We start from the raw sequence: 15,465 nt of genomic DNA, 5'->3' as shown, positions 1-15,465 counted from the left end.
AATCATTAAAAAGGCCAATGAGGCCCAGCACATTTTGTTATCTGCCACCAGCCATAGGACACTCCCTCTTGTCATATATTGTTACCAGGTGTTCTGCTCAGTTCTTCTTTCAGTCCACTCCAGTTAGCTCCCTGGTCTCCTCGCTGTCCTTGAGGCTTTGCAGCTACCTTCAAACCTTTGAACTTCACTTTCATCTCCTCTCGGACTATACCAGCTACTCCCTCGGCTTTCTCCCTGACCTCATTTCCTCCAGGTTTTTACCCCATTTTCACTTTCTCTGTGAAGCCTTTTCTAACAACTATTTACAGTTGCAAGAGCCTCCCAATAGTGTAAGATCCCTTTCCTGTTATTATTTTTATCTTCTGCACTGATCACCATGCAAGTGCTATGTGTGTTTTCATTTAGAGTATGATATTATTGTCTGCCTTGCCTCCTCCCCTCTAGAGTGCTAATTACCAAGGACAAGAATCATTGTGGTTTGCTTGTCTCAAAAATGCAGAGGCCAAAACAATTCTGGAATGTCCTAGATTCTTAACAAACATGTTTTTGTTTTGTTTTCCATGGTTCTTAACAAACTTCATTTCTAGTTTTTAAATAAATAAATTGGAATAAGGGACAGCATAATACAAACCTCACATCTAGTTTTGGTTCCCAAAATGCAGAGGCAGATTTGAAATTGTTCTTCTTTCCCTTATGGTAGACACTAATTCTATCTAATTTTGTTTCTAATAAGTGGGGAAAAAATAGTTGTCAGTGAGGATAAGATTTCCTATTCAGCCCAACAAACCAATGATTTATTATGTAACTTCCATTTACTATGCTATGGGAATACAAAGACAAAAATAGTAACATCATTTGCAGGTTAAAAAATAAAGTGTAGAAATAGAAGTATAAAACAATTGCATTTAGTTTAGCGTGATAAATTTGATATTGAGATAAATACTTGGCTTTTGGGGCGTTGAGGAGGACAGTTATCATCATGAGGGAGTACTTAGAAGGCTTCCTAAAAAAAAATAGTTTAGGAAAATGAGTAGAGGTTAACCAGGTGAAAAGAGTATGTCACATTATTTACTAGCCTTAGAGGTCTGAAATAGCTTGGTGCTTATGGATAATTACAAGTCAGTCAGTGTTACCTACCAGTGCATACTAGTAAAATGTGATTAAAGGAGAATTACAGTCCAACTCCTGAAAATTTTAATTTGCCTTGTTAAGAAGCTTGGATTTATCCAGTCAATGGAAGGGATCATTGGAAGAACTTTACATTAGAAAGTCATGTGGAATTATTTTAGTCTTAGGAAAATCACTCTGTTGACCCTGTAGAATACATTTCTGGGGGACAGAATTGTAGAAAGAGAAATTAGAAAGAGCACCACTAGATGAGTCCAGGGAAAATGCTGCTGCTGATGGCTTGACATGAGCATGTTGGGAAGAATGGAGAAAAGGAATTGTCAAACTAAGAAAAAAATTCCAAGGTTTTTTTCTACATGACTGGGTGGCGGTGATGTTAAATGGTGTACATGGTTTGGGTGAAGGGGATGAGTTCTGTTTTGAACATATTTAGTTGGACTTGGCCATAGTTCATATATCCAAATAGCAAATGGATGCGTATTCCTGAAGGTGCTGTTTCTTGTGAAGAAGCATATTGAATATTTTTATGTAGTGAGTAATTACAGGATCTCAGCTAAGAGTCAAAGTTTGAACAAATGTTAAATAATAGCTTCATTCATGCTGTGCTGTCCTGAAGAGGAATTAAACATGATTGATGGTATTTAATTACCATGCACTAGGGCCAGAAACCATGCAAGCTACTTTATATACAAAATTTCTAATTTTAACAACATTATGATTACTGCATAATTATATTTTTGCAGACCAAAAATTTGAACTTGAAAGAGAATAATGGACTTAGCTAAGTGACCCCTTGCCTACCCTCCCTCCCACCCAGTAAATAAGTACTAGAATCATAATTTGAACTCAAGACAATTAGATTCTAAACCTTCTCCTTCACTCTATTTCATATCCATAACCTTATGTAATACTTATTTTGAAGAAAGACATACTACAATTGCTTAATAACAGTGCTAATAATGCTAATTATAAGAATAAAGGCACTTGCTGTTTTATCATTTAAACTTTTATTAAAATCCTTTAATAGTCACTAATTTATTTTGTAATTTTTTCATTAAAGATAGTACTATCCCAGTCTAATCTATATGTGCTTATATATTACCAGAAGCCCAGCATGTGAAATCTTTCAGCCCTGTCCACCTGCGCAGCCTCACCATGCTCGCGGCCCGCCCACCCACGCTGATCTTTGGTCATTACAGCGTTAGGGCCACTGGGTTTTTATAACATAGATGATGAATGGTGTTTTTAACCACTTTGTTATTTAGTGAATTAAATTTTATAATCCATTCTTACTCAGTTCCTATTTGCAAGTCATATCTCTGATTTGCCTAGATAAGCCTACAATAACTAGCACAATGCATTTGATTCTTTAACAATGTGGGCTTTAGGGGAGCTGACCTCCAGCATAGTGGAAAATCTGCATATAACTAGTCTGTTCTTTTCATATGTGGATTCCCAACCACAGAGTTGACCCTGGATCAACTCGGGTATGAACTGTGTGGGTGAATTTAACTGTTGGCAAATTGAAAAATAAATGCATATAAATGGATTCACACAGTTTAAACATGAGTCATTCAAGGTCAACTGTAATGGGTTTTTACTTGCATGAAATTGTACTCCACTCCAGGAACCAAAGTGCCACCTTCAGAATCTGAATATACAGGACTCGTTGATGACACTAGGCATTTAGTTGACCTAGTGTCATTGTTTTCTTTATGGACAATGATTGATCACTAAAAGCTCACTAATAATGTTTGGTCAAATATCAAGTGGGACCTGCAGAGAATATACCTCCATTCTACCAGCTTGGATAGCATCAAATTCCTTATAGGATAATGGCATATGCTATTTTCTAGAGGAAGATTAAGCCTTCAAATTGAGTTGATGAATGAACTGAAGAGTGAGGTTTTGCTTTCAGTATTTCCATACAGAAGGCAGATGCTATTGAAAAATTATTAACATAAAGTATAGATTGTGATATCATGTACAAATGCCAGCAACAGTGGCATGTAAACCTAATTAAATAGTAATATAAAAAAACAATCATTTATCTTAATCTTTTTATATTGGTGACCTCCATTCATAAGTTAAATAACACTCTCAAAATAAGAATTTTGTTGTTGTTGTTATCCTGTTTGAGTAGCTAAATAGTAAGAGTAAAAAAAGCAATAGTCTATAGTGTTTTTACTTTTTTAAAGGATTAAAAACAAAATATTAAAAAATAATTAAATACTAGGGTATAGCATTTTTTTGGTATATGTAGGTCTCCTTATACTTACGTACTTGAATTAAATTACATAAATAAGTTTTTAATCTTAATATGAATAAAGTACTATTATTAAGTATTTATGAAGATATAGAGAATATAAGACAGTCTCCCCCAAATATCTTATAATGAAAGTATTATAAAATCATGGATGCATGGCATGGAATACTTTTTTGAGTCCCAATTTTTCTCATGGAATCTAAGGCTATATCTAATTCAAGATTAAATCATACATTTGCAAATAAAGTATTTTTCTATTCTGAATATATATTCTTTAAAATAACTTCACACAATATATTTAATATTAATAACAAATGAAGGTGGTTTTAGCAAAAATTTACTGAGTTTCCACAATCCCTAGCCTCTTGTGGAGGCACTGAAAATATAAGATTTCTGCCCTCATAGCATTCATATAGAGGCACAGGTAAATCTGGACATGTAACAGTAGATAATTGTAAGTGCAGGATAATTGGATAGGAATGATGATGGTATTGCCAAGCAGAGGGAACACTAAAAGCAAAGACACAGAGACATGATAAACTGTGCTGTTTGTGGGAGCTATGTATTATTTGGCACATCTGAGCATATTATTAAACTTCTGAAAACCTTTCAGCCAGTTTCCATTGTTGTCAAAATGAAGTATAAGTATAGCACATGAGTGCCTGTCCCTTACCCATCTCTCTTTGCCCAATTTAGATCCCTTTTTTAGTCATACAAATTTTATAGTTTTTTTTATTGCTCTGTAAATTTGCACATTTCCCCCTATCTGTAATGACCTATGCATTTTATATCTAAGTACATCTTGCATCTTAAGACTATGTCTCCCTAGAAGTCCCTGAGAAGTCTCTCCGACCTCTTATGTTTATTTTATTATGAAATCTTTGCTTCCTGTAGAATCCACTCTGAACTTACAAAATAGTAAAATAGAACCCATTAACATTGAACTAAAAATATAGCTTTATTTAACACAATATTGCTGGGAGACAAAGTAAAAAAGAAGGTAATTTCTCTGTTTTAAATCTACTAAAGAAAACAATATAATACTATAACCGTCACTTCAGAAGCAAGGTAGAAGTGTAGAGTTACAACTAAATATCTTGTAGGACATGTTGACACATATAATAGAAAATTACAATCCTCTACATGCATTTTATTACTGAGTATTATTGTCATATCAAAAAATGACTTTTTATCATTTTAAATTATACCATTTGCAGGTTTAAACATCTTAAGTCTACCCAACTGCTTCTTTATTCATATTTTATTTGGTCTTAGAAAACAGTAGTGCTATGGATGATGCTTCATTCATTATATAAGTAATTATTAAGACTTGAAATAACTTATGAATTCCTGCAAGATAACATCCACCATTACAAACTAAGGATGTTTTACACTCACACAGAAGCACACATCAGATAAGTAAAAATTCTCCAATTTACTCCCCAAATTTGTTCTTGTGAAATGTGGAGAGAAAAGACAGGCAGAATTTGAATTCAGGAGCCTTGCCTTTTAGTTTATCTGCTGTTGTTAATTAACTTTATAACCTGAATTCAGTCACTTAATCTTTTTTACTTTGTAATCCTCTCTCATAAAATGAGAGTTAAATTAATGGGTTTCAAGGGTCTTTCAAAAATCTTAGGATTATCTAAGAAAGTAGATAATGTGCCTTGTTCTACTTTGACCTTCATTGCCATATAAGAAAGAGAAAAGCTTTACAATTTTCATTTTTAGAAATATTCATCCACATCTTATGGGCTACATTATAAAAATAAAATTTGTATTATACAGATGCTCAGTTTTATGCATTGAATACTAGCTATAAAAAGTACATATAAAATGGTCACATAAAATATTATTTATCTAGTGACTGTCCTGTTTTAATATGTACTTAGCTGATGCTGTTGAGTTACTACTGCATATTAATGCATTATTGATAGCATGTTATTGTAAATCCTATTATTATCTAGTTTTAGGAAAGCTAACTCTTGACACTGTGCTGACATTAGAGATAAAAAGGAGATAGCATTTTACAAAGCAAGAACCCTCAAATAGGTCAATGCTTATTTAAACACATTGTAGGGAAGTGCCAGTATTTCACAGATGAAAAATGCAAGACCTTGAAAAATGCTAGACTTGGAAATATGATCTTCCTCAAATAACTCTAAGATCACAGTCTAAAGGGGTAAAAATGTAATGAGTTCTCTAGTATTTGAATTACTGTGGAAAGGAGGAGCGGAAGCAAAGGAGTAAAGGCAGATGAAGGTGACAGTCATATTGGACCACAGAGGTTCTCTGTTCTAGAATCTAAGGTCTTTGTATTTTGCATTTTTTAGTTTCTTCTCTAAGGCAAGTATACATGCATCATCTGAGTTGGAGATCCTTGTTGTAGTATTGGGGATGTAAAGATTTTAGCCCTCCAATGGGAAAGTTGTCAAAGGGAAAAGAATAAGGAAATACACAAAGTATAGTAAGGTTAGTGTAAAAGATACTTTCACAAAGTGGAAAGAGATTCATATTCTTTTGTAAAGTATTCCAGATCAGTAAGCCAAAGCTTTAGGAAGGATCTCACCTTTTGAAAGTAAGCTTTGAATTTGGAGTACAGGTGACTTCTACTTTTTTTTTCTTTTTTTTTTTTTAAGGGAATCTTTCACCTATAGGGTTATTAAGGAGAGCTTTAGGTCAGTTTGTAGAGAAAACCTTGGGCTACTAATTTAAAAAGCTGTTGAGCCTGCTTGTTTTACTTGCTAAGAACTCTGGAGCAGTGGTCTCCAAAACTGAGTGTGTATGTAGAGCCTTGTATATCTATGGAAAATGTAGATTCTTATGCCCCACACCAAGTGATTTTCATTCAAAAGGTCCAATCCCTAAGACTCATCACACTCTATTCTGGGGAGTGGAGAGGGGATACCAGGCCTGTAGGTATTTAATTTAGAAAACTAAAAGAATGCAATTAAAACCTCTAAAATATGATGACTAAGGTAAGTGCAAGCTTATTTACCCCATTCCATAAAGTACAACTTGAAAGCTTGTTTTGAAAATTTATCCAAATAACTGATAAATATGTTTTACAGATATTACATATACACATATAAACATATGCATGTATACACACAAGTGAACACACAAATATAAATATGTAATCTTATATAATCCTTATGCTAACCTTAGATATTATTATTCTCATTTCAAAGGCTTGGTTGTTAAAATATTTTGAAGTAAAATGAAATTAGAATTTAATTAAAGTGATAAAATCAGAGGCAAAAATTAATACAGATATTTTAACTAATTATAAAAATCTAAAAGATTTTAATTTAAATTTAAAATGTGATTGCTTTATATTGCAGTAAACATAAGTATGATATTTTTTTAAAGTCACTGCAGTTTTTGAAAAGTGCTTAATGTTCTATAGGTATGTAGAAACTATTTAGATTTAGACATAATACACTTTGACAAGCTATAAAAAACATTTAGTGCCCGTGATCTAAAAGCTTTACAAAAAGTAGACTATCTCTATATAAAAGCATAAGGGAACATTAAGGTGGAGTGATTGGAATGACCAGAATGACCGGTCGCTAGGATGCACACTGAACATGCAGGCAGGTGAGTGGTTAGGCGCGAGCAGTCAGGCAGGCGAGTGGTTAGGGGCGAGCAGGCAGGCAGGAGAGCGGTTAGGAGCGAGCAGGCAGGCAGGAGAGCGGTTAGGAGCAAGCGGTCCCAGATTGAGAGAGAGATGTCCTACTGCCGGATGTCCAACTGCAGGGATTGGGCCTAAACCAGTAGTTGGACATCCCCTGAGGGATCCCGGATTGTGAGAGAGTGCAGGCCAGGCTGCGGGACACACACACCCCCATGCACAAATTTTGTGCACTGGACCTCTAGTTTTATTATAATAATCTTGGGGGAAAAATGTTCTGGTGACCATGTCTTTTAATTGAAGCATTTAATAAAAAGAGCTTTGATCTGATTTAAAAAAATTCTATCCCCCCAAATAAAAATTATATGTGTTTTGAACAACAATTCATGTTATTGTTACAATAAGTTTAAAGCATACAACTCAAGCAGTACCGGAGTTCTTCAACATAGAAGACTAGTTGTGTAAATTGTCAGGTCTCATTAATACACTTTAGCCAGTGTTTTATCTGAACAGACCTTGAACAACTTGCTTCTTTAGCTTTTGCTGTGTTAAGAAATTTCAGTGTTGTCAAAAGTATTGACTCTGTCAATTTAATATGTTTGCTCTTATAATAATAGATTATCTTCTTATCCTCCAAAAATTCCCCATCAATGGAAGGTTTTAATGAAATCTAATTTTTAACTCTTCATATTATACTCCTTAAAGATTTTAAAATGTTATTGTGTTTGCAACTATTTTCTACAACGATCACTGTATGATCCTGAATCTTGACATGCATTTACATTAAGCCATTGATGTCAGCAACAAAACTAATAAAACACAGCCCCTATTTTGTTTTGTATGTTATTTTAATTAATACATCCTTTCCTGGTTTAATAGGAAGTGAGCCCCAAGGAGAGCTCATATTAACAGATATTTACAGAATGTTGGTTTTTTTTTGCTATTAAAGAGGCATTACAAAATAATGTCAGAGGTTAAAGCAGTATCATTTATTAGCCTCCTTTGGGCCACTATTTCATTTTAATTCACACTATCAATATAAGTAGGGGGGGGGGAAACAGTACCTGAGGCATTTCCTTTCATCTTTTTTTTGTAATTTATTTATTTTTTTAATTATTTTTTATTGTTTACAGTATTACAAATAGTAGTACATATGTCCCCCTTTTTTTTCCCCAATTGACCTCTCCCCGGCCTCCCCTACCCCCCAGTACATGCCTTTACCTGCCCCTGCCCCAGTGTCTTGTATCCATTGGTTATGCTTATATGCATGTGTACAAGTCCTTCGGTTGATCTCTTACAGCGCCCCCCCCCAACCTCCCCTGCCTTCCTGCTGTAGTTTGACAGTCTGTTCAATGCTTCTTTGCCTCTGTATCTATTTTTCCCCATTTCTTTCCTTTAAAAAATCTTGCCTCTGCACACTAGAAATAAACATATAATAACAAAAATGTTTGAGTTCCAATTTCAATGTCCAACAGTTCTGAGTCCCCGTTTCAATGTCAAACAGTTCCTTAAGTGTACATGTCAGCAATGATATCTGGATGGTGGGCACATGGTGGCAATGCAGGTCCGATCCTCTCTGGTTTGGTCCTAGGCAACCTGCTGCGATGCACAGCTGCTGACTGCTAGCGTGGCAAGGCATCGTCAGCATCTTCCATCTCTGGACTGTTTCTCCGCTTGTCTTCGTGGTTGGAGCAGACCTGTCAATTCCTCTCTGTTGTAGGAATCCACATGGTCTTGGAGTTGTTTTCTGAAAATATACAAACATATTCTCGACCAAAAGTTAATAAAGGAATCTTTTCTATATAATTGATTTGGGATCCTTTTTATTTTTGCCCAAATGATTTTCCTCTGTCTTATTTAGACACCATATGTGTTTTTCATGGGTATCTTGCTGTTAGCATTACAAATGAAAATTAATTTTGTAAAGTAAAAATTTTCTAGATGTAATTTACTTACAGGATATTTTCCTTACATGATATTACCCTACTATCCCCCCTTTTTTTGATTAATGGAGGCTTTTGTAAATTTTATAATGCAGTCTTGATAACTTCAAATTTTAATTTTTTGCACAAAAATATGACTGCTTTAGGTTCTTTGCATGTTCAGGAATTTTACCATGAGACGAACTACCAATAGAAATTTTAGTTACCACATTAGGAACAGCTTTTTGTCCAGTACAATTAAATTTTCTTGAATATTCACTTATTTCAATTAGCCTATTTAAATTAATCTGAAAACTTGATTATTATTTTACTGTCAAATTTAATATTCTACAACAATCTTAGTTTACCCTGTAAATATTAGTGGAAAGGATTATTTGCATTCTTGAGTAGGCCCTGAGCATTCCTGGTGCTAGACTGGATTTAGATATAGGGCAGCTGCTGTTGGCCAAGTCTCTGTCTGTTATCTGGGTCCCAATCTGAGCTGGGCCAAGTCACTGTCTGTCACCTGTGTCCCTATCTGAGCTGGGCGTGGGAAGCAAAGCAGCCATGGGGGCAGGAGACCTCCCTCAGACAGGGTGAGGGTTCAGGCCCCTGCAAGGTTGGGGGGGTGAGGGTCTGTGCCCCACCTCTGTTAACCCCCAAGTTCTCTCCTGATGGCCCCTCTGCGACTGTGCCTGTCTTAGGTTGTTCCTTCCCTGAGGAATCTTACCCGTCTCTGGCTAACCAGTCATCCTCTGGGGCCAAGCAGGGTGATGTGAGGTTCAGTTCTGTCTCCTTGGTAGTCTATGCCCCCGTGGCCTCCATGCCCAGCACCTGCCTTGGGATCCCCTGGCCTGCTGGCGGGGCCCCAGCACTGATCACATATCTCGGGGAACTCAGGTTTCTTCTCCAGGGAGGGCCCAGCTCACACAATTGGGCGAGAGACAGATCCATGGTACCAGCCACCACGAGGCTTCAAGCTCAGCATGAATAGAAAGCTCAGGCAACAACTGAGGGCAATTGAATTGTGAGAAGAGGGTCCCTCTTGGCACAAAAGGCAAGAGGGGCCAATATAGAATGCTCAAGTGCCTTCCTAGCGCCTTAATTCCTTCTAAAAGGGATTAAATCCTTTCATGTCCTTTTTTAAATTGCTGCCCAACATTCAAAGAATTAGTTTGTAAGTTTGTTTGGGATAATTGTACAATATGCTGTTGTAAAATATCTAAAATTATGACATTGTAGAATAATATCATGTAAGGATATTCTTTGCTCTAGGCCATGGCAATTCAATTTCAAACTGGCTGTCAATTTCTTTTTGTAACTTTATATAAACTTTGTCAGGGAGGCAAAAACACAAATAACTTACTTTAGTTCAAGAGGCCAAATATATTGACTTTCAATTACAATCCTTACGACTTTTGAAGGAAACTTCTCTTTGTTTCCTTCCAAAATAATTTTCGGGCTACAGAGAGTTTCATTTAAAAATCTTCCTTTGATCTTAATAAGATAATTTCATAAAAACTTTACATTTTGGTGATAGCTTTTATTATCCTGCCCTTTGATTCTGAATTATATCCTTATTTTCTACAAAAATTCCCAATTTTTTCTCTTCTAAACCCAACAACAGAATACCAGATGTAGTCTGTCATTAAATGTGTAGGATTTTACCCATCTTGCTGGCTTCTCTTTCTCTGCAGGCACTCCATCTGCACCGTGTACATTGAAGTGCTTCCTCCAGACAATCAAAGCCCTCCCCGCTTCCCACAGATGATGTATAGCCTAGAAGTCAGTGAAGCCATGAGGATTGGTGCTGTTTTATTAAATCTACAGGTATGTTCATGAAGCGACAACCTTGAAGACTAATGGGCTTATATTTGTGCCTGGGTGGGGGTAAGAGCTCACATGTCTGCATACACTTGAGTCGATGAAAATTCCATCTGGAAAGGAAAGCAGGGGTACTATGGATGGAGGCTTTCCACAGCTAATCTATTCTATTGATTGCCACAATTGAAGAACTAATGTGAGCTGGCAGGGATTAGCTGCAATCATTACAAGAGAGAATGAAGGGAGTGGAAACAGGCACTTGAATATTTTGAAGGTTGCATCCAAAGAGTCTGCAGCTGACTGTTATTTTCTGTCTTGGCTTTCTTTGTCCTAGCAGGATTTATTTTTGCTGCAGTGTTATATGGAGAGAATAACTTCAGATGCACAGGCTGATGGTAGGCAATCCAATTCTGAGGCACACTTCATTCTATGGCCATGGGCAAATCATGTAATTGCTGTGCCTTGGTTTATTTATTTAGATGAAGGGGGCAGGTTTAGCTGATATTTGCAGCTTCTGATTCATGGGCCTATGGATTATTTGTAGAATGATAGTTTGGTTTTCACTTTGTATATCTTCCTAACTAAAGCATATTTGGCCAGAGAAGGCTGTGTCTTCAACTGAATCAATAGCTTCAAGTTGGTCTACATATGGTGTTGGAAACTGTCACTTGCTGTAAAAGTCATAAGGGCCATGACATGACATATTGCTATGGATGTTCATAGGACAGAGAATTTATCTTCCTCTGGAGTTACATGGGAATGACAGGAGTTGCTGACATGAGAATTCAGGAAGCTGACCTTGAAGGTTAGGAGAGCTTTCAACAGGATGATTTAGGAAAATCCCAGGATCAATGTTTACCATCACATGAGTTGATATAAGGCATAGCTATAAATTGTTCAAATTCCATTTGAATATTGACATCATTTCACTGATGATGGAAAAGTGAAGGTTCTAATGTTTGTATTGGAAAGAACGTAAAAATAATGAAACACAGCAACCTCATTATCCAGATGTGGAAAGTGAACCCCATAGAGAGTAAATGACACCTAAGAAAAGTTAACTGAATTCTCATCATTTCTAAAATAAGGCTCTTCCATTATATCCTACTTATTTTTGAGGCTGCTAAAAATTTGGTTGGCATTATCAGAGACTTCTCTGTGCCTCTGTTCTAGTACCTATTTTGTCTCTTTTCTCTAGTTACTAGATAGGGTTTGCTTTTGGTATTCATTTACTATTAAAACACGTGGAAAACAAAATCATATGAAAGTAGACTTATTAGTAATATGAACATTTGGAGGATTTTAATGGATAAAATAAAAGTAAGAAAAAAAACCTGCCCCTTTCTTTAGGGAGGGGAAAACAGCTAGTTAAATCATTAAAATGTTAAAATATCCAAAACCAAATATTAAGACAAGTGCATTTAATAAAATTCTTTTATTTGCATATGTGAAGATTTATTTATTTAAATAAGTAAAGAATAATAAGCATTAGATTTGTTAGAATCAGGCCAAAAAATTTTAATTGTCTTACATTTAAATATGCCTTAAAAATGTGCCTATATGTTATTTAACTTTGTATAAGGTACTACATAATTTTACTTGTGAGATAGCCCAGATTTCATTGCAATACATCCCAGAGAGATTTTTGAATCATATTATAGGAGAATAATTCCACTTGAGAGTTAAAGATGAAAGGAGCTGGCCTTTTTCATATCTCAAATTTCTCTAGTACAAAAGCTGAGAAAATGGCTGAAATGACATTTCTCTTCACCCTTTGTGCTTCTGATAGAAGCAAAAGAAAGGGTGCCAATCGCAGTGGCATCTCTATAGAAAGAACTGGGGTGACACAATCAAAGCGTCTTTCATAGGCCACTAGCCATCCACTTCTGCTCATGATCAACTGAGATTGAATTTAAACCAGAGGCCTGAAAACCCAAAAGCTTCCATGAGATTACTCTCCCAAAGACTTCCAATAACAGAAGCATTAGAGGTGTTCTTAGCTGCCTCCCAATTGTTTTTTCACACATAGGCCCACTACCCAGTGCTGACTCACTGCTCTATTTAGGAAAACAGAATTTGTGGGAAGATTTTCAAAGATAAAAGCAGACTGACTTCAAAATAATCTGTTTTGACTGAGATCAAAGTGGTTTCTTTCTAGATAACAATGTGTTTCTCTCCTCCCCCTTTTAAGTGTTTTCTTTGCATTTTACATAAAAGTTGTTTGGGAGGCTGTAATTTTCCTCCGTGTAGTAAGGCTGTTTTGCCTGGCTGCTAGGTTGATGGTGTTCAGTAGAGGACAGGGCTACCCAGGGCTCTTCCTTTTCAAGCTTCTTATGCTGACTGGGGTTAGCATTAGGTGAGATTTTTTTTTCCTCCCCGCATGTTTCTATATCTTTCTGATCTGCTGCCAGGGAAACCAGTCAGGATGGCATGCTGGAGCCAGACTGTGCACTTGAGATCACAAGATCTGTTGCGTGCATGGCTCTCCAACTCCATGTTCAAGATGTAGCATTGTTAGCTTGAAATCGGCCACGGTGGGTACATTTATGTCACAGAGATGGACAAATGCGACAAATCAAATATCCCTACTCCAGAGCTGGCTGTTAAACTTTTACCAGCACACCCATGGATATGTGGCCAATTTCCCCAATATTGAAATTCTTAACATGAGTTAAGTCCAACAGCTTTCTCCATCTTTGTCTCTCTGAAATTGTAATCTACTTTCATCACTCTAAAAATGAGCCAATCCTTCCAAATAGGACTATGTGTTTTACTCAAATATAAGGAGGTCTCAGCTGTCTTCTCTCCTCACAAGAGCATTATTTCCTTCCATTCACCCTTTTATCTGACTCATATTCCACCATTAGCATAATCCTCCTGTTGTATTGCAAATCAGCGAGCTGGACAAGACACCTTAATCAGCCAGTTAGTTAGGAGTCATCTTTATTGTGTGCAGGTTCAGAGCAGATTACTTCTGTCAAATTCTGAACACCCAAAGGAGGAAGCATTTTCTTTTTATATTCTTTTAGGTCCTTGTGTAAGTTATTTTTACAGACAATTTGTAACCCTGAGTACATATCATATCTGACAAACACCTGTCATATCTATACAGACAATTTTGTAACCTGGAGTACATATCTATATAGACACCTGTAACCTTGGATGAACAAACACTTGGCACGAGAATATGGCAATTATTATCAGTATCAGTGTATCAGCCCCTTTAGATGGCTAGCTTGCAAGGTCAGACAGTTAAGTTTATCTTTTCTATTATTCAAGCTAAAAACAAAGTTATCTTACAGTCTTAACAGAGGTGACCTACAGAATAAGAGACTAAGAATAACAGAGTAGTTCAAACAGCAGTTTCAAACAGCAGTTTTTCCAAAAGAGGGACCACCATGCTTCACTTCTTTCTCACATATGAAATCTTGTATCATCACCATCCTCATATAATAATAGTATCTAATACTGGAGTGGCACATAATGAGCCAGGCACTGTTCAAGTTCTTTACTTACCTAATCAGTAAAGATAGCTAGGTTATATTTGCACACATGCTCAATTTCAGAATTCAATGATCTGTAACTAAAAGGCTTACATCTTACTCGCCCTGTGTCCATTGTTGATCAATTCCAACTCTTTTCTTCATCACTGTCACTCCACTCAGAAGGATGGAGCAGGCTCTATCTGGGAGTGTTGCTCTCTGACAGAGTGAAAAGCAAGGCACAGTAAACCGGCTCTTACAGCTTCTTCCAGAAGTGACACAGGGCCCTTCTGCCTACATTTCATTTGCCAAACCAAGTCATAAGACTGCTCCTGGGCTAATCAGAGTAGGGATCTATTAGTCTTCACACTAATCACATGGCTAAGTCTGATGCCAAGATCTATGAGGTCCTTTGGTACACAGTTTCCGTTGTAAGTCATTGCACACAGCAGTTTTGCTAAATGATTCATCCCTGCCTATCATGGTTTTCCATCCTTAAAGCATTCAATAACTGTTTCCTCACCACCCTCTACACTCTTGAAGCTAATGCTATTTATATTCTGGGTGTTTGTTGTGGCACACTCACTTTTAAGTACCAAATTATAGGATAGGCTAACTAGGTTTTTGTTGCCAAATTTCACATTCAAAAAGTTGGCGCTCTTTGCTCCACAACGGAGACTGATGAAGCAGCCTCTATATAGAACTTTACTGATCTCTTGACTGCAAAGAGTGTTTTCTGTGAGCCAAAAAACAAAATAAAATCTAGTTCATTGCTGTTACCTAGAAGTGATGCATATAACATCTACCCCCATTTTTATTTCCATTAGCCAAAGCAATTCATTTGGCTACTCCTCAGTTAATAGGTCAAGAACATACAATGTCCAACTAGACAAATGGTTCCACAAGTCACATAGCAAAACTTGATGTTAGTAGGACAGGAAAGGATGTCTTATTTTTGCTAGAAAGAGACTGCTGATATTTTACAAATATTTAATATGTATATATTTAAATATATATACTATACATATTTTTTCAAATTGGGTATAGGATAATACAGGTCCAAACTTGTGTACTTACAATGGAAGCACAGAGGAAAGAAATATTTAGGAGATTTCATGAAGGTACAGATCTGTAGTGTTTGGCATTTAAAACAATCAACTCTGACCCTGCCTAACTTCATTCCTAGGTTCTTAATTGTGATACTTTTCT

General features: G+C 36.3%; 1 protein-coding gene across 1 annotated transcript in view; it reads left to right on the top strand.

Annotated features, from left to right (window-relative positions):
• Positions 1-15,465, top strand: part of PCDH15 (protocadherin related 15) — a gene marked incomplete at its 3' end in the record, with an annotated part of 1,266,261 nt that overhangs the window by 981,954 nt on the left and 268,842 nt on the right. The window contains exon 19 of the mRNA XM_080641959.1: positions 10,648-10,780. Coding sequence (XP_080498085.1) covers positions 10,648-10,780 — 133 coding nt within the window. The remainder of the gene's footprint in view (positions 1-10,647; positions 10,781-15,465) is intronic.

This window comes from Plecotus auritus (assembly GCF_963455305.1).
Source record: "Plecotus auritus genome assembly, chromosome: 9".
NCBI classification, from domain to species: Eukaryota; Metazoa; Chordata; class Mammalia; order Chiroptera; family Vespertilionidae; genus Plecotus; species Plecotus auritus.
This window is presented reverse-complemented; position numbering and strand designations above follow the sequence as displayed.